Here is a 26,840-nt window from a genome sequence, read left to right as displayed (position 1 = left end):
GTCAGGGGGAGGTTTGCCAGGCCCTCACACAGAGATCCTGACTTGTCCTTTTAAATGCTTCAAGGCAGTGGGTGAGTTTGCACCTGTTGTGCTCCTCATTCCATTCCCCCATCTGCTCACCCAACCCTTTCTGTCCCTTTACCCATCTCACTCTCTGCCTGCAAGCCGGCAAGGTGCCTTTGGGAGTGACTGGATCTGTGCATATATTACCAAGTGGAATTCACAGTGGCTGCATAAGCACTTAAAAGAGACAGTCATTTGGACAAGAAACCAATGATTCTGATCTGAAAAGGCAAACCAACACATTCATCCATACGTTATGATTTTAGCGACTCAGGGTATGGCAACAATAAATGGGGTTCTTTAGGGCAAGCCAATCATCATCAATATTTTGCAATGGAGACCTATTAAATGAGGAAAAAATGTGTGAAAATACATGAATGCTACATGCAAAATGATTTGAACCAATATACAGAGAGACACACTAAAGGTAGGTGTAGACTATCTAAAATGCATAGAGATAGAGTTACAATTTTGGGGTATATGTGTACAAAAATGAATATATTGGGAAAGGCTATTAAAGTGAACACATTACTGCAAATATCATACAAAAGTGCATTGCAGTAGGGAGAATTGCTTGCATAAATGTAAAACCTGAATACAAAAAGTTGTTTATTGGGAGAAATGTGCTGTATTTTCTTGAAAAATTTTTTAAATGCAAATTGTTGCAGAAATGTGGAGGGCTGAATTGAAGATTGGAAAAAGAAGAAACCGAGAGAACTGAAATTGACAGATCCATCCATTTGGGAGTAAACTGCATTTCACTTGCTGGGACTTCTGAGTTGGTAAGTACTGTATGAGATTGCTCTGTATAGCATGTTTCTGAGAATGTGTAAAACAAAACAAAACAAAACAAAACAAAACAAAACAAAACAAAACAAAACAAAACAAAACAAAACAAAACTGTAATTCAGACACACTTACCTGGGCATGAATTGCTTTAAACTTAATGGCACCTACTTCTGAGTAGGCATGTAAAGGACTGCAGTGTATGACACAAAACTGCTGCACTGATAAGGAGTACCAAAAAAGGCCACTGCACTAACAAGCAGTTCCATTTCCCCCCTCACTATCACTGCAGGCATCGGAGCCCCAGCAAAGCCCACGCAAACTTTGAAAACAGGCTAGCTTGCAACCGTGTATCTGCCAAGGCTCTAGCAACTGGTTGGAGTAGCAGTGGTTGTTCTTAACCAGAAACTGCAAGTCCCGACTGCTCCAAATCATTAAGTTGTTTACTAACTTAATGTCCTCTTGTGCAGCTAGTTCAGTAGTGTTTTCAATGCAATATGTGGGATCAAAGATGAAACAGAAGATCATTAGTAAGGATGTTTCCCGCAACTGCAGCAATGATTTGTTTGTTTATAACTTTTAAAATAGCGTGGACATGTAGGATCAGTTCCAGTTTCAAATAGTTGATACAGTATTAACATTCCTTCCTAACTCATAGAAAATGTAGCACTTAAGCAACAATATGCAATGTTTCTGCAACTGTGTCATAATCTGAAATGACTCTCAACAGAAGCACAAACTCCTCGTTTTTTTAAAGCTGGAAATTGTGCCTGTGAGTTTATCTAAGTACAGTGGTACCTCGGGTTACAGACGCTTCAGGTTACAGACTCTGCTAACCCAGAAATAGTACCTCGGGTTAAGAACTTTGCTTCAGGATGAGAACAGAAATCGTGCTCTGGTGGCACGGCAGCAGCAGGAGGCCCCATTAGCTAAAGTGGTGCTTCAGGTTAAGAACAGTTTCAGGTTAAGTACGGACCTCTGGAACGAATTAAGTTCTTAACCCGAGATACCATTGTATGCATTTTGCTTTATAAGATTCACTTGGCAGTAGAGCCTAGGGTTCCTAAGAACAACCTCCATCGAGGGCTGACTGTTCACACCTATCCCAGTGTGCTGATTCTTCACCCAAGTAGAGATGCCCAGGTACAGGGAAAAGAACTTGTTGCATGTTCCTCCCTCTACTGGAAAACAAACCTTGCTGCATGCAAGGACTGGTCCATCAACCTTGCCATCTGAAAAGACCATTCTTTCATCCTAGGAAACTGCTTGGCAGGAAATGAAAATACAGAATACATTTCCCAAGCAACTTATTTTGAAATAGTTCCAGAAAAACTAACACCCCTCCTAAAATCATTGGTTTGGGAGCATGTAACTTGTCCAAAGAACTTGCTTTTAGTGGTGGGTGTTTTAAGTTGCAATCACTTTTTAAGTTCTTCTAAGATCCAGTCATGTTTACAAGGCTCTCTCTTTCCCCTTTCTATACACTTGGAGTTAGACTTTCATCACTAAATCATTTAATAAGTAACTCAAACATGAGTTTAAAACATAGTTTATAATAAAAACAACATGAGACTTCTATGTGGGCTTTTCTTTGAAGACAGATCTCTGTGTTTTTTCAAAGTATTATTATTGGGTGTTTCCAAACTGTTTGTCTAACATACCGATGCATTCAGGTTACACAATTAAAAGTGGATTTGGTGCTTTGGCTCAACAAACCCTCTTACATTAAAACAACAGCACACTTTTGCAGTAAGGAAAGCAACAGGCAGTAGCTGATAACTAGTCAACACTACTCCATTGACCTCCTGACAATTGAGTCAATACTAACCAGGAAGGCAGTGGGGAGGTCAGTGTGGTGCAAACACACCAACAGGAGCACCAGGCTGGCTCCGTCAGTGCATTTGCACCATGCCAATCTCTCTACCATGCACCATGCCTCATCCCTCTCTTTCCCAATAAGTCAGGAGGTCATGTTAATGCCACTGCCTGGCCACGCTGTCCATTATTGGTGACAGGAAAATGCACTGGAAATAGTGGGGCCATAGTTTGACACAAGGCTATGTATCCCTCAGAATGAATGCTTAGTAACAGCTGATGTCACAATTTCCTCACTATCATTGGAATGGATGTTAAATAAACAGGTCATCTGGAAGTGACCGTGGTCATTAAACTTCAAGAGAGCAATACTATGTATGATTTCTAAAGTGTCCCAATGCATTCAGGACTTACATTCTAGTAAATGTGTTCAGGTTTGCAGCCTTGCTGGAGTATCTATAGTAAATTTTCACTAGCAGTTTCAGAGTGAATCAGAAATGGGCTAGTACTTTTATTCTCATTCCCACCAACTAAGAAATCGTGGATTAATCTATACTAAGCATGCAGATCCTGTGACTCTCCGAATTCTGGTAGACTCCAGATCCCATCAGTCCTGGCCAGCATGGCTAATTGTCAGACATGGTGGCAGATGTAATCCCACATGATATTGAATTTTAAATTTTTGTAATCTGCTCTGGGTGAAGGGTGGGTAATAAATTGAAACAACAACATCTGGTTCCCCACCACTGATCTGAACATGACATTTTGTGTTACTCTTGAATGTCTAAACAAGTGGGGGCCATTATTCTACATCAATGAGCCTTTGATGGAGGAGAAATAGGGGGGGAAATACAAAGTGGAAGTTATTTAATATGAATATGTTTTTACATACCAAAGAACTGTTTGACTGAACACAGTAACATTTATTTTTAATAGTTATAGAACTTGGTCAACTAGTTTTTACAATGTGGGAGGACATGTGGAAGTGACAGAAACACCCTGACACCTGGTGGTGACAAGGTATGGTTGCAACAGTGTAATATTTTAAGATAGGAAATCTGGAAGGGCCTTTCTAATGGGCATTCATGACTCATTGTGCTCATGTTGCTATTGCAGCTGCCACACATAATCCTACTTTCACTACCTTTTGCGCCTGGAAATGTTTTGAGACTGCTCCATTTCCAACCTGTGCACATACCATAACTTCAAAATGGATGGCCATCTGTCATGGATGCTTTAGCAGAGATGCCTGCATTGCAGGGGTTTGGACTAGATGACCCTTGGGGTCCCTTCCAACTCTACAATTCTGTGATTCCTTCTGAAATCCTGAAACTTTTATACAACAAATGGTGATTTATTTTTGTCCTGCTTTTGTTGCACTATAGCCACCCTCAGCCAGCAATAATGTGGAAGCATTGCAGAAAAAACAAAAGCACCACCAAAGCACTATTATTGCAAAATAAATCCTCCACCACTGCACTATTATTGTGTCAAGACATCATTACAGAAAACAGCCACAAAAATCCCAATCTGGAAAGACCCTTCGTCTGCAACATTGTATCATTATACTGCAGAAAGTACTACCTGCTTTTCTAAAATAAGGTTGGTCCCTAAATTCATGCAATAGTGTATATTCAAATTAGTACAAGGTTACTATGGGCATAAAAAACCCTGGACAATATTTTTACTATTTATAGTTTGAATTTATTTGCAGAATGTTTGAATTTTGATGAACATGGCGTTGCAATTGCAGGGCTTTTCTCAAAATATTGCTAAGTCAAAAAGCCACGAAAGGTGGCTTCAATCTGTGTGATACTTATGTGTTTAATAAACATCTATACTGCCTTTCAAGAATACAATTCTTCCCATAAAATGTGACAATAAAAGGCAGCAGGTAACATTTAAAAACAGCTCAATAAAACAATCATATTATTAAAGCTAACGTTCTAGCATAAAAAATGCAGCATAATACACGAGCCACAATTAGTTTCTCTAAGGCAAAGTAAATACAATACAATAAAAGGTTTTAAGTTATTACAACTATAACTTTTTTCTGTGTTTATACTTTCATGGATATGGTTCTCCAGAGACAGTGTTGAGGGGGGGGGGGGAGCTCAGTACTGTAATGATCTTTTGCAACCCTATGAAAAATTGCAATACAGTCCTTTTAACTGGGTTCTGCCCAGATTCTAGAAATGCTGTTTGCTGCCCAGTTAGGACATTACATGGCAACGATTCTTTTTATTTATTTAAATGGAATAATAAAATCTCTAGCAGTTCTGGAGAAATAAGGGGGGATATGTTGACTAGGAGGGCTGCCAGGTTTAAGGATGTGCTGCCCAAAGGGCCATCCAGGGACCCCCATTCTGCCATGGCAGCTCCGCCACTGACTCTGCCCCACTTTCTCCTTAAGCCAGTGGCGTTGCAAAGGGGCGCAGGGGGTGGTGCGCCCCGGGTGCCATGTCTGGGGGGGTGACAAGAAGGCACCCCATGGGGTGCTTGATCCGCTGCCCCTGGGCGTGGTGGCACAAGCAGCCATCGTGCCGCTGCAGCCGCATGTAGAGGATCCTTTGTTCACGGCTGCAGCTGCAAGCAGAGGATCTCGCCACCGTCCGTACGGCGTTTGAGCAGCGCCGGCGACAAACTGCTACATACAACGCATGCATGGTCCCGCACGCATGCGCTGTGCGTAGTGACGCTGCACACACGCTGTACATAGCAGTTTGCTGCCAGCACCGCCCGAGCACTGTACAGTTGGCGATGGGATCCCTCCGTCATCGCTACAGCCACAGTCAGAGGATCTCACTGCCACCACGAGAAGAGGATCCCGCCACTGTCCATACGGTGTTTGGGTGGCGCCGGCGGAAAACTGCTATGTACAACGCATGCACGGTGTCGCTCGCATGCACTGTACGTAGCAGCATGTGTGCGCAGCTGGCGATTTCCCACACCCCAGGTGTCGGTTAGCCTTTGTTCGCCCTTGCCTTGAGCCAGCATGGCCTCACCCAGCTTTCTCCACCTCCCCTGCCTACCTGGTCTCTCTGTGCCTGCCTGCCTGCTACCATAAGCTTAACGGGCAACAGTAAGGAAAATTTCCTTTTAGGTTCTCTCCCAAACCACCTATTTATTGAGCATTCATCCAGTTTTGCTTGTGGAATGCTTATACAGATGTTATATTATATCTCTGTGGGGTTTTTTTTACTAAGCATTTGTTCTGGTTTATGGAGAGGTTCTACAACAATGAGAATTCGTCCTGATTTGCTTGCTAGGTGTTTATACCCCCCCCCCCCGTCAACTGACACTTTCCTAACTGAATAAAATGTGCTTCTTTTTAAAAAGTAGGTTTGTTGCATCAGGGCAACAGAACAGTTTAATCCACTTTAATTGCACAATCTTAAATTACCTGGTATGCACTGACAGTCACTTTTGATGAGCCCCTTTCCTCATGTTGTGCTGGATAATGTGCTAAGTGAAGTGCTGGGTGGTGCTGGCTCAACCATGGCTTTGCAGAGTCTGCTGTAGCATGACTGAAGACTAATTTAAAAAGACCAAACGAGATGCTCAGGTGACTGGTGTCAGCCTCAGCTCACCCATACCGAGTGCTAATCCTGCACCTGTTTTCTGACATGCTGCTGCCCGTCACCATCTGCCACAGGCTCCGGCCTGTTTGGGGCTCTTGCAGGCTGCTGCCCTCCTTGTCAGCTGTGGTAAAGTTTGCTTTGTTTATTTGCTTTGCTCTTTAATTTTGATTTGGCCAGATTTAGCAAAGAGGTGTGGAACACTTTAATCTAGATTGGTTCTGTCTTCAAAATATGACTCTATGTGTTATTAGCTCAGTGGTGAGGAATATGTGTTCGGCATACTCAAAGAGGCTATAATTTGAGGAGAAAGAAACAGAAAGATTTTGTCTTACTTACTTCAGGCCTTGTACATATCAGGGAGGCATTCAAGCAAACATACAGATCTACACAACCAATTAGAGCATATGATAACTCATCAAACATCACACCTCTCTGACTGGTTGCTAAGCAGCACTTCCACTCACCTCTCTCTTGGCTTTCAAGTATTGGACTTTAGCACTTAAAGAATTAACGTTCAAGCTACAAACGGAATGATCCCTCCTGTACCAACACTTTGGCACTCTCCCTTCCTCTTCCCCCCTGCTTGGCCCTTTCTCTGCACTCTCTTTTTCTTTCCCTTCTCTCCAAATAGCTAATCTATATGCACAATTGATTTTCCTTCAGTTATTAAATGGAACACTTAAACTCTAAAATGAGGAGCCATGGGACTTCTTTGGAAGCCACAGCCATGACCTGAGAGCCTTTCATTTCATCCCATTTGTGTGGTGACTTGGTGTGATGACAGACTGGTGAGAGAAATCTGTGCCTGATCAAATACACTATTTTCTTTCTAATCACATGCTACCTAGGACCTGAACCTCAGCACTGAGAGTAAGTTTTCTGGGACTAAGCCCTAGTTGGAGTGTAGCTCAAGGGCATCAAGGCAATCTTGACCTGAACCTGGAATACACCTGAGCACCAATGCTGGAGCCATTTATAGCTGTTTCCTCTTCAAGCACCTTTCTACACTGCATCTCATCTCTGCTTCTAATAAGAAGTGTTGTGCATTGTGGAGGCTGATTTAGAATGAGGGTGGAAGAGTGCGCTGATGGATAGGTGGCCCTCTCTTTTGGTGGGACATAGGACTTTGCAACTATGATTTTCAGCATTGTGCCATACAAAATAGGCCTGCCTCAAGGTTCAATTTGTACAAGCGTTTGTCACAATATCCATTCATTTCAATGGGATGCAATAGCTTGGATTCCAATATAACTTAATTTTCCTCATGGAATTAAAGTTTCTTGTCACATCCTCCCTGCTGAAGCTACGTGAAAAGTCTCTCTGCAAAGTTAGGAGACCCACCCACCCAACCTGCCAGACAGGCTCTTTGGGGGGAAGGAATGTAAAATTATCACTGAACTTTTTGTAGGATCCAAGCCAGAATACCTAGCCCTTATTTTCATGTTGTTGCTGTTGTCCACAGATATAGACACATTGGATACATAGACTAATGGGTTATTTCCAGCCTCATTTTGACATTGACTTCTATGCTGCAATCCTACCTAATCTTCAGTTTGAAGATCTAAAGCAACTTCTGGTCTCTGCTGTGGCATACTGTTATTTTCAGTGCATTCCCATCTTTTAGATGCCTCCCTTTTATTTAGTCGGCCTACCTGCTATAGTATAAATGAGCTTATGCCTCATTTATTGTATTTGGAACCAGTCTGTCCAGTTTTCAAATGAATTTAGTTCCACCCAAGCTTCACAGAACCTCACCTTGAGTTTATAATTATATCTGGCATGTTCAAAGCAATGCAAATATCCTTCTATTGGAATCACATATGGGTAAAAGTACATACTTGTTGCTGCAAAAATGCTGGAGGTGACATTCTTCCAATGGTCTTTTTATCTCCTCAGAAGATCTATTAGATTGGCTCTCCAAGCTTTGCAGTATCTGTCAATATGAATTATGCTTTCAAACAATACTAATACAACTGTTAGCCTGGCATGGTATAGAAGTCAATAAAAAATCATGTCAATGAAAAATCTAAATTAAATAAGAGAATCTGGCTGTGTCAACTAATTTTATCCATTGAAGTAAAGTATTCCTACTCAATTAGCTTGTGTTCAACAAGTAGATATTTAACACTCCCAATGTAGGCAAGAAGGGGGGAAGTTTTGGCTGTGGCAGGAAGGCAATGATTTTTATATGAATGAACACTATTTGTTTGAAATTACTGAAACCTTGCACAGAGTCTATTGGCCCAGTTTAAGAATGGCTAAATAATAAAGAGTTGAGATTGGTCCCTTCCAATTCTGCAATCCTATGACTTTATGATTGTGTGCAGAAGTTTAAGGATTTCCCCCTTGAAAAACACTTTTCACCTGTATCATCCAGCCCACCATCAAATGTACCCCCACCACAGATCACCTTCAGTGCATGTGGCTCTCAACACACACGGTGGCCCACCTTTGTGTTAAAGTTACACAGGCTGTAACACTAGCAGCAGGCCTAGCAGAGGCAACCCTGTATTTATGCTAAACTGCGGTTCTTCATAAAAGCCGCCATCTCGTTGGCAATGCGGAGCCCTTCACTCTCTTGGAATCTACCGCCCCCTGCAGGGAGAACTCGGCAAAAGCAAGCGGCCCATCCGACGCGCGCCTTTGCGTGACGCCATTTGCCGAAGCCTCAAGAGAGGAGCCGTTGTCTCGTCGTCACTTCCGGTTTGCCAAGCGGCTGAAATTGGCGAGAGCGTCGGGCTGCCCTACAACTTTACGTTCTTCCGCCCTCCCTTCCTCTCGTCGCAGAAAGACCAAGAGAGAAAGGCGGAGGGAGCGGAGGAGAGAAGACGGAGTGGGCGGAGCCGAGCCTGCGCAGTATTGACTTGTGCGCGAGCGAGCTTCGCACTCAGGGGGTGGCCCGGCCAAGGAAAGAAACAAACTGCCAGGTAACGGCATCTTCCGTTGTCCCCTCCCCCATCAGGGAGGAGGGGGCTGCGGCGACGTAGAAAGGAGTTGGCTGTTGGGGAAGCTTGTTTGTTGGGTGATACGACGCGGGAGCGGAGACTGGACGGGGCAGGAGAGGCTGCCGCCCCGCCCTTGTAACCCCTTATTCTGCCTGAGGGGGGTGGGGGGGACATCATCTGGAGTAGAGATTTATTCCTCCACATACCTCTTCACACGTACACACGTGAGCTTGGGTGTATGTAGAGTGTTCTCAAGGCACCCGATAGCGCTGAGGGTAGGCTTGGGAGGATTCATTTCACCACCAGAAACCATATATATTCGTTACAGCGCGGGAAAGGGCTGTCTCCCCTCAGGTCCTACTTACGAGTTTCCGATAGGCATTTCCTTGGTCCCTCTATGAGAATGGGGTGGGCCGCTAGCCTGATCCAGTAGGGCAAGGGGCATAGTTCTTCGTTGCGCCACAAGGTTTGTATGGGGAAGGTTGCAGTTCGAGTCCCCAGGTAGGACTCCTCTTTCTGGAACCCTCAGAGAAGTCTGTACTAGTCAGCATGTACAGTACTGAACTAGGAGGACCAATGTTCAGACTCTGTCTCTTTGTTATGTAAATACATCAGGAACATGAAATCAGCGATGCAATAAGACCTTTAGGCATACCAAGGTGTACAGAAGAAGTACAAGCCACTATTTTATCTGTCCCCACTGCAGAGGATGTTGAATTGGCTGTATCTGAGGCATTGTTTTGGGGAAGGATATCTGTAAGAAGCCGTCAGTTTTGTTTATTAAAAAGTTTGTATTCTGCTCTTCTGTGTTTCCCATGCATAATACTAAAATATAAAATAATCAAATGGTGATAAAAGCAACTGTTAAAATACTGCAAATCTAAAAACAGCGGGATAAAAAAAAAAGTTTCTGCCTGGTGCCAAAAGGACAGCAGTGTATTTGTCAGGTAAGCCTTGGAAAGTAATTATGTGAACTGGATGTCACCACTAAGAAGACACTCTTCCTGTTTGCTACTCGCTATCAGAGAGGTTTCTTCTCAGTAACTGGCCCTAGTTGATTCAAAATACAGCTGCTAGGCTACTAACTGGTTTGTGAGTAGTTAAAAGACAGTCCCACATACATTACAGCAATCAAGCAGATGTCACAATCAAGCAGATGGATAATCAAGCAGATGGATAATGTTTTAGAGCAGCCTTCCTCAACCTTGGCCCTCCAGATGTTTTTGGCCTACAACTCCCATGATCCAGTGGTCTAGGATGCTGGGAATTGTAGTCTCAAAATATCTGGAGGGCCGAGGTTGAGGAAACCTGTTTTAGAGCTAAACTACAATTAAGTTAGCAAGTCACTGAGAGATGGCATTCACTTAAGATGCGAAATTGCAGTGAATATATGTTTCATATATGTGTCAGGTAAGTTGGTAGAGATACTAAAACTAATGTGCTTAAACACAGAGCAAGGTTGAAACATGGCTTCTTCAAAGGGAAGTTCTTTGCAAACTTTGATATCAGTAATATTAGTAACCATATAGATAAGGGTTATATAGTAAATTCCATATACCTGAACTTCCAAAAAGCTTTTGACAAAGTCTGTTACCAAAGGCTCATGAGTCCGCTTCACTATCAGTAAGTGAAAGCTTATTGATGTAACTTGCAAGCCACTCTCCATTGAAAACTGACTTGATTGTATTACACCTATAGGAATAACTTTCAAAACACGTCTCATTGTTAATACATATTCACTAGGGCCTGTGCCAGTGATTCAAGGGGGGGGGGGAACCTACCATGATTTTAAAAGCAAAACTAATAGTTCATAAGAATCATCTTCAGAAAGAAGTCCCACAGAATTCAGTGGAGCTTATTCCCAAGTAAGTGAGTATAGATTTGCAGCCTAAGGAGGATGTAATTTATCAAAATGGACATAGATTTAAAGAAATACTACAAGTAGACAGTCCCTAAATAAAAAATATGTTTGCTGGGTGATTGTTTCTCCTACTCTTGTTATATTGGTTGTTGTTTAGAAATAGAATTTGTAGGGAGGCAAATTGTTTCTGTCCCCCAATTGGCTCTCCCACCTTAATTGCCTTTCTGAAACTGCTGTTTCTCCCCAAAGGTGCCATTTGCTGTAGTACCTTTGAGGACAAATATCAGCATTGAAGGGCAGAATTTTCAGCAGCAAAGTGATGTGGAGGGTCAAAACCCATCCCTGCCTGTGCACTATGACCCTAATCTGGATCAAGTCCCTCACAGCTCCTACTTCTGAACAACAGCAAAAGAACCTAGGAGAAAAAAACCCTCACATTTATTAAGCATTTTTGTATTTGGGGACGGGTGTTTAATGTACTGGGGTACAAAATTTTGTCTAGCTTTCTTCAGCCAGCCATTTCTCTGTAGATTAAAAGAAGAAATGCCTTTGTTATCATGTGTTGTGGAAGTACACTAAAGGGATAATATGATTCATGTACATCTAAAAGCTGACTATTTTTATATTTTGTAGTGGATTTTCTGGGGAAATAATTTAGCCTACATGTGCTTCTGTACTTCTTGGAAGAATGACAGATGACAAAGATGTACTTAGAGATGTTTGGTTTGGGCGAATACCAACTTGTTTTACCCTATATCAGGATGAGATTACCGAAAGGGAAGCTGAACCTTACTATGTAAGTATTATAAACACATGTAGAACCATCATATTTTGATGTTTAGTATTCGACTATACTTGAGGAACATACTGTGTTTCATCATCTCCTTGAATAAATGGTATACTAATACTTCCCCCATTATGTAGACCTTGATGCTGGAAAAAATGATAGAAAGAAAGAGGAGATAATGCTTGTTAAACAAAGAACTGTTAAGGGAACTTCTTCCAGCTTTTCCATTACAGAAAATTCTTTGTGACTGGATGAATTTCCATGCTGTTACTAACTTTGTAAAATTATTTGAATGTTTTGGAAATCTTAATATTTGAAATTTACAGCCTTACTGCCCATTAAAAAAATATTGCTTTTCCATGTGTTTGAGGAATTCTAGACTAGATGCTGCTATGCCATAATCTGCTGCTGCTACATTAGATTGATTCAACTTCTGTTCCCAAGAAATAGCAGCCTGAAAAAAAGGGTGAAATATTTCCCCTAAGACTTCCAAATACTCAGTAGGAAAACAAAGTCCTAAGCATCCTGTTTAGAAGAAACTTCACTCTTTAAGCACAGTGTGCTTTAATTTTCTTGAGGGTTGATTGTCACTGCAAGTAGTTTTCTCCTGTTTGGGCACAGTCCCATTTGTCCATATGAGGAATATGTTTATTATGCTAAAAGATCATTTCTCTATGATACCCGAGATTCTCTCTGAAGCCTTATTTAAATGAAACTTGTGACGAAGCTGTGTTTTGCGGAATATACCTTGACCACTTTTCAAACTGCAGTCCTTAGCACGCTTACTTGAATAAAAGTCCCTTTGAACTTGGTAGAACATAACTTGCATATCAACAGCCCAATACTATTTATGTTATAAGTACTACTCATGTGACTGAAAAGCAAGTAATATTTTTAATGTAACTTTTACATGTGATTCTTTTCATAAAGATGTGCTGTGTACCTTTCCTTTCAGCTGCTTTTACCCAGAATAAGTTACCTGACACTGGTAACGGACAAAGTGAAAAAACATTTTCAGAAGGTTATGAGACAAGAAGATATTGTAGAAATATGGTTCGAATATGAAGGCACACCACTAAAATGGTGAGTTATTTAACTTTTTGAGTATTTTAGAGTGTTAGCATCTATATTTCCTGACTGCATATTGTTCTTGGGAAGCCTAAGCAAATTGGAGTTGCCCTATCAAAATCTAAGATTGTGGGCAAGCTTTTAAAAAAATATATTAATTCCTCAGTGACGTCAATATACCAAATAACATTCTGTTTTGCACAATTAGGATTAAAGTGCTTTCCCCCTTGCTTTCTCAGTGCATGCACAGAGTTCCAATTGTGAGTCATTCTGTCTCTGCAAGTACAAAAATGATGGTGATCTCTTAGTTTCAGATGTGTCCAACATGAAACATGGTCTCGGAGAATTGCATAAGCTTGAGAACTAGGGTTCTCCTTTCCATTAAATCAACTTGCAGTTTACAGGTGTAGAGCTGCTATGGCCTTGTGCAGACATAATTCATTCACTGCTGAACTCAGGAGTGAACTATGAGGATTAAAAGCTCCATGCCACCTTTGGAGCTCACATTTCATGGACCTGCCTTAATTGGGCTTAAGTGTTGGTATGCTGTGTTCCATCTTCACCCCAATTTTATTTTATATAATTTTTAAAAATAGCTTTATTGGTTTTTCTAATGGCACCCCACTTTACAGAAATCCCAGGGTATACAGTGAACATACAGCATAAGAATACATAGCAGTCTACAATACTAAAGAGGCAACAGATTCTGTCCGCTATATGTCTGCACAGCCTGGAAAGGACTGATAATGTATTTAAGTCTGTTTGTTAGAACTGTTGAAAACAACGTATAGTTGCAAGCAATGTTCAGTGGTACCTCAGAAGTCAAATAGAATCTGTTCCGGAAGTTCGTTCAACTTCCAAAATGTTCGGAAACATTTTGGAATGTTTCTGATTGACTGCAAGAAGCTCCTGCAGTCAATCGGAAGTTGTGTAAGCTGTGTTGGACATTCGGGTTCCAAAGAACATTTGGAAACTGGAACACTCACTTCCGGGTTTGCGGCATTCGGGAGCCAAAACGTTAGACTCACAAGGCGTTCGGGATCCAAGGTACGACTGTATAGTCACTATTAACAGAAAGTTAGTTCTAGACAAGTCCATCTTCAACAGGCCCTTATTAGGTTTCAATAATACAATACAATAATTAGGGTTAAGTTAAGTGTTGCTGGAGATGTTAATTGCAAAGTCAAGGGTTCCTGCATACCTAAGATTTGAAACTGTCCTAGTTACACAAATGCTTGCATAGTCATAAGCAGCTTGTTGCATCCCACCCCAATTTACATTCTTCTCAAGTAGAGATCTGTTACCCACCTTAATTACATTTGAGGCCTTCATACAGTGACATCAGTTATAAATAAGCAATACAATTTGTTGGCCCTAATTAGGATTTTTAAACTAGAAGATACTGATAATAGTTGGTGCACATAATGGGTTCCAATGTGCCCAGGCTTTTGAGTGAGGTTCGTTGTGTTACTTTCATGAATATATGATTGTTAGTTAGTGATGTCTTCTAAAATCATGACCATAAGTTTAAACATCAGAATTCTGCTAACTAAAATACAGTACTTGAAAATAATCATTGATTGGTTTCTCTTTAAAATGGATATAGCCTTAACCTGCAAGTGTGTTAATAGCTCTTGATAATTAGAATTCAAAACTTCCCCCAATAGTTCTGTGGTATTTGAATTCTTTTAAGTTTGATCATACATGGTATTTACAAAGCAATGACATAGCATTCAAGCTGATGTTCTTAAATTAATATTTGTACATAAATTTGTTTTTGTATTAAAAAAGTTGGAAAATTTTAAAATTAATTATGATAGTGTTTTTAGTTGTATCATTTTTGAGTTTTTGAATCCTCGAGCAGATGTTCTGCAACTGCACACCACATGCATATTAGAGATGCCTATTTTTATTTTTGCATTAGGAACTTCCGTGGTTGAGGAAATCAAGATTAAACATCTTCCATAACAAACTGTTATTCTCAGCAACTAATGAAGGGTTTGTGGTTGCTTGACACCCTCTTTTCCTTTTGCCTCAGAGAGAAAGTTTATTACATTTTTCTTCCTCTTGGCTCAAATTCTAGTTTAGCATATCTGGCTCATAAAGCACATTCTTTAAAAGCTAAAAGACACTCTTCAGTGTTCCATTTTACATTTAATATCACGAAGTGCCTGCAAACTTACAACAATGATATGGCTTATTTATCTTTATCCTTCCTTCCCCATGTCTCAGCCACCTACATATGGCTTGAAGGCTAAAATTAAAAACCGATGGCTCAATGATCCTGTAATAGTTTTTTTATATGTCTTGTACAAAATAAAAACCATTTAATCATTTTCTCCAAAGCCCAGTTTTCAAAATAAAACACATGGTCAGTGAGGGCCATTTAGTATCTGAGAGGGTGCGGAAAGGAGGAGCAGGTTTGGCTTTGTTTGCAACAGTGTTCCTAGGCTGTGCCATTTATTCCTATGGGTAATGAATCACCCACATCAAAGAAGTGCTTCAGTTTAAAGCATTGTAGATTTAAACAGGGAAAACAGGTAGAGAAAAATGGGACTCCATGTCGCCATCTGGTGGCACAATGTTACAACGCATGTTGTTGTTGTTGTTTAGTTGTTTAGTTGTGTCCGACTCTTCGTGACCCCATGGACCAGCGCACGCCAGGCACTCCTGTCTTCCACTGCCTCCCGCAGTTTGGTCAGGCTCATGTTCGTAGCTTCGAGAACACTGTCCAACCACCTCGCCCTCTGTCGTCCCCTTCTCCTTGTGCCCTCCATCTTTCCCAACATCAGGGTCTTTTCCAGGGAGTCTTCTCTTCTCATGAGGTGGCCAAAGTATTGGAGCCTCAGCTTCACGATCTGTCCTTCCAGTGAGCACTCAGGGCTGATTTCCTTAAGAATGGATAGGTTTGATCTTCTTGCAGTCCATGGGACTCTCAAGAATCTCCTCCAGCACCATAATTCAAAAGCATCAATTCTTCGGCGATCAGCCTTCTTGATGGTCCAGCTCTCACTTCCATACATCACTACTGGGAAAACCATGGCTTTAACTATACGGACCTTTGTTGGCAAGGTGATGTCTCTGCTTTTTAAGATGCTGTCTAGGTTTGCCATCGCCTTTCTCCCAAGGAGCAGCCGTCTTTTAATCTTGTGACTGCTGTCACCATCTGCAGTGATCATGGAGCCCAAAAAAGTAAAATCTCTCACTGCCTCCATTTCTTCCCATATAAATCACTTTTTCTTTACCAGTCTAGCAGAGTCCCTAGATAAAACATATGAAATGGAGATTGATATCCTTTCTCATTAGCTCTAAAATTAATGGTGTGATTATAGGTCTTAAGGGCTTATCTGCAATATTTAAAGCCAGGAATGTTGTTAATTGTGTTAATTTGAGTATCCCGAAGACATGGGAATTAAAATCCCAGTGTTTAAAAAAACACAAAGGTCTTGTAACATGTTTTGAAAGACTAACATATATTGTGGAATTTTTACTTTAAGCTGTACAAAATCAGTTACTCTTTGAGAAGCTGAAAGATGGTTTGCTTGGAGGTTGTTTTGCTAACTTCGATTAATGCTGCTACTTTTCTGGAATTTGAAAATATGTACAGTGAGATCCTCTAATGTATGCATGCCCACTCAAGGTAATTCCTATTGAATTCAGTGTGGCTTATAGATAATTAGATATAGGATTTCAGCCAAAGTGACATGCTACTTCCCAGGCTCTGAAAAAAGAGCTCTAACAGATTTTTTTTTTAACACTGTGATGAAAGAGCAACTAGTAGTAATCATGGGTATTACAAATTTCTGTATCTAGTGGCCTCAGCAGTTTGCTTAAAAGTTACTGCATAATGCTTACCTAACCAGCAGATGGTGCTAAGTAACTACATATTGCAGCTTCACACATATCTTGGCTTGTCCTGTCCTTCCATTCATAGATAATAAAACAAGTAAAAACTATGAACTGTTTTGCTAGCCTGCAGTCATTAAAGGGAACTTATGCAGTAAAATTAATATTTACACCCAGCTTTGGAATCAAATTCTAACCTGCATTTTGTTGCAGTTAACTGTCAGCCACCACTTTAGACATTTACTTTAACCCCTTGTAACTGGCTTGTGTGGGAAAATCATGGTTCTATTTATGCCTATGTGTGGAGTCTGACAGTGTTTGGAAAGATTATATGAAGTTCGTACTCTTGTAATAGTCTCAAAAATCCTCTACAATCTCTATGAAACATCTGACAAAATACATACTTACTGACAGAGTTATATTATTGCAAAGTTGCAAGTGAGTGTGAAATTTTCTCACTATCATATAAATATTATATTGTCTTATAATTTTGTACAACTATTTACCCTTTCTTTGCAGGGGGCATTTACTCATCATGGGCTGCTCAGACTTATGTTGTAACATTTGCTGAGATACTTGTAAGCAGAATAAAAGCTAGATGATTGAAGAGGTGAAAAAAGACTGTTACTATAGAAAGCATTTCAAAAAGTATGTGGTTCATACTTTCAGAGAGCCCCTGTCCCCACTTTGAAACTACTTACTACTTTCAGTTTCTGTCAGCAACAGCCTTGAAATTTGACAAGAGCTACCAAACTGTCAGAACATGAGTTTAGACATGTGTTGGGATTTTTATCTGACCAGTTTCTGAATATATTAAGGAAAAATAAATCCTCTGCAAGGGGGCCTTTTCAGAAGAATGGCCATGTTAATGTGATGCAGCAGAAGTAACCTGAGAAATAGGTCAAGTTCAGACAGTACAGTCTTACTGCATAAATGTATGCAGAATGAGAATGGTAAAACTTTCACAACAATAATCAGTGATAGCACACTACCTTGCTATTAACTTGGATTAAGAACACTGCAAACCTGGAAGTAGGTGTTTTGGTTTGTGAACTTTGTCTTGGAAGCAGAACATGTTTCGTTTCCTGTTGAGTGTGTTCCATTTGTAAATTGAGTCCCCTGCTGCTATGGGAAAGCACGCCTTGGTTTAAGAATGCTTTGGTTTAAGAATGGACTTCCGGAACGTATTAAGTTCGTAAACCAAGGTATCACTGTCGTAGGAGAAAGCCATTGTCTCTGTTAAGAATTGAATTTCTTGATAAGTTGTAATTCAGCAGTTTCACACTTGAGTTTTCTTTAAAGTTCCTTTGTTAAAGGTTGGCACCTTAAGGTCAATAATGGCATTCTGCTAAACTGAAATGTTCTACTAGTTTCTGGTTAATCCCTTTGCTGATGTCAGGATGCTGGAAGATAGCACATATATTGGAAGATGAATGGGTGAATGACACCTTGGTGTTGTGGCTGATATTATTAGGTCCTGAAATACTGTTGTTTGAGTGGATATGGGAAGAGATTCAGTATCTGGGTTTGTTACAGAGTATGGTCTGTTAGGGTTTCCTGGAGTTCCTTATGAAGAGCTGTTTAGGGTAGGGGCTGTCTGTAAGAAAGTAGTGGCCTACCATTCAAGGCTTTGAGAAGAAAGCATTATTGCCCAGCATGAGCTATAGTTCTTTGATACATTGGAGTGATTTCAACTAGGAGCTGGAAGTGGTGACAAGTGGTTTGTCAGTTTCTCTTCTACATCTGCCCTATAGTAGAAGATTCCTGGATGCTGGTCTAGACCTGACCTGTGTATTCATTTCTTTGGGTGTTCAGTTCTTTGAGTGTCGATACTGTAGCCTAAAAATCCTTAAGCAGGTCAGTATAGAAACAGCTGAATCAAAGGGACCTGGCTATAAATAGTGGATTTTGTAATGTGTTCTATCTGAAAGCAAAATGCATGTAGATATGTGTTGATACGGTGGTGCTTACATTTCACCATGTAGTGCACAGTAATGTCCAGAAAGTGAATGTACTGTATAGATTGTTCTAGGCTCATGTGAAGGTGTGGTGAAAGTTGTTGATCTGAAGACTGACTAATTTAGAAAGAGCACCTGTTTCAACAAGGCCTTAAAATTAGAGGGATTATTAATTTGTGTATGTAGAGGATTCTAGCTTTTGCTAAAAATGTATGTGTATTTGTCTTCTATAAATCTGTATTTATAAATCCAGCATTACCACCTGCATAATTGAAAACTTGTAAGGGGACTTGCTGGGATTTGAGTGGTAGCAATATTTTCAGAAGATTAGGAGTAAGGAAATGAAGAGCACAAATGAGAAGAACTCTAGGTAGTGGTTTTTATCAGCCTACTGCTGATCTATTTTTCTCTTACATTGGCTCATGGAAGACTGAGTCCAATAAGACAGAAACAACCAAATCAGTACTGCTTGTGTTTTACCAAAAATCAGCAGAGCAGATTTTGTGGAGTGATTTCTGACTAAATGATGCTGAAAAGCTAATGGTGTGTTTGTTTCCACTATGGCTGGAGTAGTATTACTCTATTTTCCTATCTATTCATAGCTGATTCAGCATTACAGCACTCATCTGTATCTGGTGGCAATTTAATAGTGAAATATAAATATATTCCATTTACCTGATTATAATAGCTGAGAGAGCTTGATGCTCCTGCTTTGAAAGTCCTGAAGTTTTATTGAGTAGTAAAATATGTTAATCTAGCTGCTCACTACAGTGGAAACCATTTCTATAAAATATATACATTGGCATTGCTACAGAAATGGAAGAAATGCTCACACAGGCCAAGTAGCATAAGGGGACTTGCAAGATGGCTCAGCCAGTGGTGCAGCCATAACTGCTACTTAGACACAGGCCCCACTGTGGTATATAGACAGTTCTCTGCTCCGGGGGAGTTGTTATGACATAGGCTAGATGGAACTACATTAGAGGCTGCCATGGCTGTTGCTTCCACTGATTTTTCTTGCACCCCTGTCCAGCGAAATTTCTTTTCACTGGCAAAGGGTGTGATCCTTATTGTGATGGAAACTAGCTGCATTTGTCTAAAACCTCAACAGAGAACTGGTTATTTCTGAGGTGGAGGAGCATCCATGTGCACACACTTGCATATATAATTCCCTTTGTGAAATGGAGTCATGTGGACACCTTCAAATCCTCTCTTATCTCACACATCCCCCTTTTATCTTGCTGAATAGATGCTGTTAGTAAATTTAAATGTCTGTTATTCCAACAGATTGTGTTAGGAAAGCAGGGGTGATCATTCAGTGATTCCAAAGTATTTAATTTGTGTTTCCTGTAAGCATGATGTCATAATGAACTCTGATTGCTTTGTTCCTGTGTCATTCCCACGTCAGCTAGCCAATAAGGAGTGGTTCATGCTCAAGGCGGGTTGGTCTTTCATTCCAGTTAAAACAGGTATTTGTCTATTAAGAGGATCTGAAATGGTATTTAGATGATGAAGAGTTCTTTGCATGCCAGAGATACAAGCACAACTTCTTTTGCAGTGCTAGAATACTTAAGAAGTTATAGGCTGATGTTTCCCTTCTTTGTTCTTGGTGAGGCAAGATATGCCTGATGACTTTTTTATTATTATGAAAGATGGAATGAATTTAGGACAAGGATCTTAGTGTTCACCTGGCTAGAACCAGATGTGTAAGAAGTTTCATGTTTATTGTCTTATTTATGAACATTTTTCCTTCCTGGTTTCTGAGTTTTGTACCAGGTAAACTTCTTATAAGTTTGTGCCTGGGGATTAATTTCCACTCACCCTACATATGCCACTGCTTGGACCATACAGGTTAGAATCATTCCTAAAGATGAAGGTTCATTAACTAAGAGTTTTTGACATAGTATAACAAGGAGTTATTGACTCCTTAAGAAAAAATTCTTTAAAGTTTTTCTGTGACCTATTTAATGATGGTGTATGGTGGGGGTAGCCTCCAAGTGTTGTTTTTCTAAAGGTCTGAACAGTTGCTAGATGCTACACCTCTACCTATATTCAGCTGAAGCCTCTTTTAAGCAGCTGCCTGCTCCACATGCCTGCAGGAAGCATAGCAGCAACAGGAGGATTACCATGTTTCTTCTCCCTTTGTCCCATTTTCAAAAAGTTCTTCCAGCAGTTGCCTATTCCACAATGACTTGTAGGCAGCAAAACAAGTACAGTGGTGCCTCGCTAGATGAAAAGAATCCTTTCCGCGATTCTCTTCGTCTAGCGGTTTTTTCGTCTTGCGAAGCAAGCCCATTGAAAGCTTAGCGGATTAGCGCTACAGCTGTCAAGCGGCTTCCAGCGATCAGCTGTTAAGCGGCTTATCAGCGGTCATTTATTTGGTTATGTTTTCTTTTGTTACTAGGCATTATCCTATTGGTTTGCTTTTTGACCTTCATGCTTCAAATACAGCCCTTCCATGGAACATAACAGTACATTTTAAGGTATGTTTATGGTGCATCTTTTGAATTGTTCAACATTTCAAAAGCAGAGGCAGCTTATGTAATCATAATTTCTTATATGCTTGAGTGAAGGGGAAAGGGAAAGCACTAGCAGACAGCAAGTGAGGATTGCTGGTTTTGCACCTGCTTTCTGTCGCTGACATTTGTCTTTTAGGTGATTGCATTCTTACTCTGCCAATTTTTACTGTATTTTAATCCTGCCTGTTTGAGGGTTTGTTTTATGTTGACTTGGTTTAATGCTCTACAGCAGTGGTTCCCCATTAGCTAAGTACTGTGGGGGCCCTGTTTTTCAAAAGCCAAGCCATGGACCCCCTACTTTTGAAAATTTTGATATCTCTCTGGTCATTTTTGTTATGTGAATGGTGCCACAGACTCCCTAGGTGGGTTATCTGGTCCCCCTGGCGTCCATGGACCACCAATTGGGAGCCACAGCTATACAGTTCTAAATGTAAAGATCAAATTGTTGTAAACCACCTTGAGGACCGTTTTTATGGCAAAAAGGTGGTATATAAATGTATATAAGTTTGCCTGTCAAGAATTGCCTACCACTTTGTCCCTGTTTTCTTTCACATTTTGGCTTGTATCCATACCTGCTCTTCCATATAAAAAAGGCCTCTTTCCATTTGTGGTTAGGGACTGCAATCCAGTAGAAGCCCCCACTACAGGAAGGCTTTTGCCACTTCCCCCTACATCTCACCCCACACCCAGCATTACCTCCAACAGCATTCTGGAATGGCACAGCTGCTGCTTACAGGGACTCTGGATCCAACCCCATGAATTTAGTTTAGCTTCACTGAAATGCAGAATGGGTTCTAATCTGGAAGCCTTTCAAGCAGCCTGTCACATGCTGACCATTGTGTCTGCATAGAACAAGCAAGCCAGAGCCATGATCCACAGTAGCTCAGTTTGGCTTTCTGGCTGGGAGGACGGGACCTATATGTATCAGAACACTTTTATTTCTTTATAAATGCCTTCTGTATAAGATACCAGGTAGGTCTCGGAGTACAGTTTCTGAGCTATGTGGAGAATTTCTACTAAAGGCTAAAACCAAAATAATTCTATTCTACTGATTCAAAAGCTAGTCTATGTCTGCCTGCCTTGTCTGAGGAAGGTGAAAGGAGAACTATATTGACATCTGCTTGATGTTATTACACAGGGAGCAGAATGGAGAAGAGAAATCTAGTAAAGCTATTGCTTTCCTTTAACTATACAGTGGTACCTCGAGATATATACGCTTCAGGTTATAGACTCCACTAACCCAGAAATAGAGCTTCAGGTTAAGAACTTTGCTTCAGGATAAGAACAGAAATCGCGCTTTGGCGGCGCGGCGGCAGCGGGAGGCCCCATTAGCTAAAGTGGTGCTTCAGGTTAAGAACAGTTTCAGGTTAAGAACGGACCTCCGAAACGAATTAAGTACTTAACCTGAGGTACCACTGTATTAGGAGTTGGAGCATCATACATTTCCTAGTTTAAAGCAGCTTTAGTTGCACAGTTAAAGTTATCTTGGGAACCCTTGGGAATTATTCACCATGGTTTGTCTTGGTTGTTGCTCTAAATTAAAAGTTGAGTTGATAAACTACTCGCCTTTGGATGATCATAATTTTGTACTTCTTTTAGAACTTTCCAGAAAAAGATCTTTTACACTGTCCCTCAAAGGATGCAATTGAAGCCCACTTCATGGCTTGTATAAAAGAAGCAGATGCCTTGAAACATAAGAGTCAAGTTATCAATGAGATGCAAAAAAAGGATCATAAGCAACTTTGGATGGGATTACAGAATGGTAAGAAACAATTTTGAAGTGAAGCAATTAAGTCTTTGGCTCAGCTTGCATACAACTCACTATGATTTGTTGTTGACTCACTATGATTTGTTGTTGTATGCTAGAGCTGAAATAATGTGGCATTTCTCTTAACATTTAGTTTCATTTTCACAGAATCTTGATTTGTTAGAAACCAGGGATCATTGTTTTATCACAAACTGATTAGTTAAAACAGGCCACTTGAATAAGTCATGGTTTGAATTTGGCTTGTTCTAAAGCAGACAGAGTTGTATGCCAAGCCTGAGTCTGTAAAAGTGCAACTAAAGAGGAAAGGTCCTTTTCCCAATTGCATGGGAAAAGAGGAGAGGAGGATGTAGCATGAGAGCCCAAAGGTTTTCTGAAACTCATTCCAGCTCATGCATGTAGCAGTAAACCATGCTTTGTGACTGTGTGCAAGTGCAGTATTTATTTTAGCACACTGAGTTCAATGATTTTTTAAATGATAGCTTGTCATTTTTCTTTTTTGAGTGGCTAATGATAAATGCTTATCTTAAGATAATTTTAGCTGAATGTGAATCATAACTGATACTTAAAATGTCAAGTGTTTAAAAAATGAGGTGTGGATATAGCTAGTGTTATACAACTAAGAAGCTTTACCTTTTGGATCTGCTTAGAGTTTAGTTGATGGTTGTATGACTAAATGATATTTTCTAGCCCTTTTGTTTTAAGTACAGTGGTACCTCGGGTTATAGACGCTTCAGGTTACAGATGCTTTAGGTTACAGACTCCTCTAACCCAGAAATAGTACCTCGGGTTAAGAACTTTGCTTAAGGATGAGAACAGAAATCGCACAGTGGTGGCACGGCGGCAGCGGGAGGCCCCATTATCTAAAGTGGTGCTTCAGGTTAAGAACAGTTTCAGGTTAAGAACAGACTTCCAGAACGAATTAAGTTCTTAACCCGAGGTACCACTGTATTAGTGCTGTATGTTATTTAAATACTATCTAACCTTCTTCTTGTTATTGGATGTTGACACAGTTTCTTTTTGTTCAAGTGTTCAGATGTGTGATCTGTTTCATAGAGGGTGGTAAAAGAAAATCGTAAACTTTCCATCACAGCAGTAGCCACATATGGCAATCTAGATGTGAGAAGTTAACGTCCCTCATTTGATCCTGTTGATTAGGAACCCATGCAGGCAGTCTTGAGGAAGGGTTTTTGGAGTACATAATAATAGCTTTGCAGAAGACTAAAAAAAATCACATAGGATTGGGCTTTATCATGGAAAGTATTCAAAGCATTTAAAGGCAGAAAAATAGAAATCGGAACTTTTAAAGTTTTGTTTGTGTTCTTTAATCAGTTTATCAAAGATTCTCTTCACTTACACTTCTACTTCAAATCTTAAGATTATTTTGGCTTGTTTGGGACAACACTGTGGTTATTCCAATATAAGAGGTTGCTTAGAAATGTTGGTTGTACAGGTTTCACTGTGTGTCATTGGAAACTGCACCTGTGGAACCCAACAGATAATGTTTTGAAAGCTTTCAAATACTAATTTTATATTTCAGGCCTTAGTAAAAGAGAAATAAGAAAAACTTATGAAACCAAGAGAACTTTTTAAAATACATGCTGTATCTTTCAGTATTGCTTTCATTATGGCTTTCATTATTGATGGGATGATTTTAAACCTCTTTCTGAAACAAAATTCATGACCACAAAAAGAAAAGAGAGTAGCAGTTGTGATAACTGCCTCATAGTTAATGATACATCTGCAAGTTGCTTTTTCTATGAAACATGCATTTGTCATCCTGCCCATAACAACTTTGGGTTTAACTTATAGTTGATTTAATAGTTTGATTCAATAAAGCTTCTGCAAGTATCATTCAATACAGTGCCAAATGCTACTGTTCAAATGGGGTGGGATGGGATGTCAGAGCACCATGTGGGCTGACAGTTTGAATCCAGGACTGTGGCCATGGCAGAAGCAGGACCCTCTTGAAGGGTAATGCTGGAAGCCCCTCCATTGTAGGCTCAGGTTGTATATATGTGTAAATCATTTGTTTATCCTAAAGGCCCCACAATCTCCAGTGTGCCTCATTTCCAAAAGAAACACAAGCCCTGTATAAGCCCCTGGACCTTGAGATTGAGGTAGCATGTAACATTAGAATCACAGAATCACAGGTTTATAGGGTTGGAAGGGAGCACAGGGGTCATCTAGTCCAAGTCCCTGCAATTCTGAAATCTTTCACCCAACGTGGGACTTGAACCCACAACCCTGAGATTAAGAGTCTCATGCTCTACCGATTGAGCTATCCCTCAGGGCTCAGTTCAGCTTGTAAATGAAGAAGCATATAAGAAAAATGCACAAGTGTAAAAACACGTCCAGGAATCGCTCAAGAGAAATGGCAATTTTTGTTGAAGCAGCAAAATGTCCAGGAAAACACAGACATATGACAAGTAGGGGGATTTTTATTTTTTTTTAAAAAAATCACTTTGGGGAGAATGGCAACCCTAGTGTTTGGATACTTCCATTTTATTTCTTTTCTGTAGGCAACTTGCAACAGTAAAAAATAAATAGAAATTTTCTTATGCCCTATTCTATAAAAACATTGCATAAGTATATTGTTTTCATTTTTTCCCAGACAAATTTGATCAATTTTGGGCTATAAACCGAAAACTCATGGAGTACCCTCCAGAAGATAGTGGATTTCGCTACATCCCATTTAGAATATATCAGGTAAAGGATAATTTTTTAAAAAAATCATTTTTCACATACATGTTGCATAGTCTTTTCTATTTTGGAAAAGCTGACCAGTTCTTATATTTGTTGAGACCTTTTGCTCTGGGAAGAAGGAAGAGGCAAACACGAATAAATGGTATTAAACAGGGCATAACTTTTGTTTAAGGATCTGCCATGCATGCTTTTCTGTTCAGACCATTTGAAGGTGTGGGTAACTCTAACCCCTACCTTTGAACTGTTCAGGCAGACTGACATAGATGCCAGTTGTGATTTGCCCCTGGTACCCAAGCTTAAACCTGGGTTATACCTGGTCAGAGGTAACCCATTCCCATTGGAGGGGAAGGCAGGTGTATAGTGGCTACTCCATTGCCCCAGTTAGCTGTTACAGCTGCTGCATCCTGCTATCACCATTGCCTCACCTGATGAGGTGTCATGTCAGCACTCTTCTCTTGTGCAACTAGCCTGCCTGATCTGTCTGAGTAGACATCTGGCTTTTATGTGCCTTGTTCCACATCTCATTCACACAAGACTCTGGGCATACATAGCCCTGTGTTATACCTGTTGCTTTCTTGCAATCAGCAATCTTCTCTTACCCTTTGCCACAGTGGTGAGAAGTGTTGTTATAACAACTTCAGGATTTAGTTCAAATTAGGTAATTTTATTGTGTTTCTTTCCTCCTGTTTCGGAAAGTTATACAACAGTAGCAGGAATAGTGTTTGTTTGGGGAATGCAATGTAATAAGCTTAATAACAATAACAATCTAATATTGACCTCCCCTCTGTTCCCAAATTAATCCAGCTTCTGCAGCACTATTAAGTTTAATAGGACTCCTGATCCTCTGAAGAGACTTTTTTTTCAGAGTGGCGGCAAGTGATCACAGGAGGAGGAGGGGACAGGAAACTTTCCTTCTATGGGCTTCCTTATGTTAACTTGTCTTACAACCCAGACCATGGTCTCCAGCAATCACAATTTTAAAAGTTGGATTCCATTTACAGTCGTTAAGTACCCTGGGTCCCTACTTTACCATGTCTGTTCTAAGTTTTCCAAGTTTTGTCTGTGTGATCACTCTGCTGTCATTGGTTCTACCAGCATATGATACCAAAGAAGCTAATGGCTGTAGCTGCCTAATGTAAT

The 26,840-nt window shown here is 40.4% G+C and overlaps 1 protein-coding gene across 4 annotated transcripts in view; it reads left to right on the top strand.

The window, feature by feature from the left end:
• The first annotated feature begins 8,932 nt into the window (after positions 1 to 8,932).
• The window catches only part of ATG5 (autophagy related 5), a 29,673-nt gene continuing 11,765 nt past the window's right edge, over positions 8,933 to 26,840 (top strand). Inside the window, exons 1-6 of one of the 4 annotated variants that reach the window (XM_083731489.1) lie at positions 8,933 to 9,172; positions 11,685 to 11,847; positions 12,794 to 12,921; positions 21,115 to 21,193; positions 22,829 to 22,991; positions 25,609 to 25,703. In XM_083731489.1, coding sequence (XP_083587615.1) covers positions 11,740 to 11,847; positions 12,794 to 12,921; positions 21,115 to 21,193; positions 22,829 to 22,991; positions 25,609 to 25,703 — 573 coding nt within the window. In that variant the 5' untranslated portion in view covers positions 8,933 to 9,172; positions 11,685 to 11,739. Of the gene's footprint in view, positions 9,173 to 9,226; positions 9,466 to 9,633; positions 9,947 to 11,684; positions 11,848 to 12,793; positions 12,922 to 21,114; positions 21,194 to 22,828; positions 22,992 to 25,608; positions 25,704 to 26,840 lie in introns of those variants that run through there. The other 3 variants (XM_083731491.1, XM_083731492.1, XM_083731490.1) reach the window with 3 other exon arrangements.

This window comes from Podarcis gaigeae (genome assembly GCF_964106915.1).
Source record: "Podarcis gaigeae genome assembly, chromosome: 3".
NCBI lineage: Eukaryota > Metazoa > Chordata > Lepidosauria > Squamata > Lacertidae > Podarcis > Podarcis gaigeae.
Note: the sequence above shows the minus strand (reverse complement) of the source record. Positions and strands in the feature narration are given on the sequence as shown.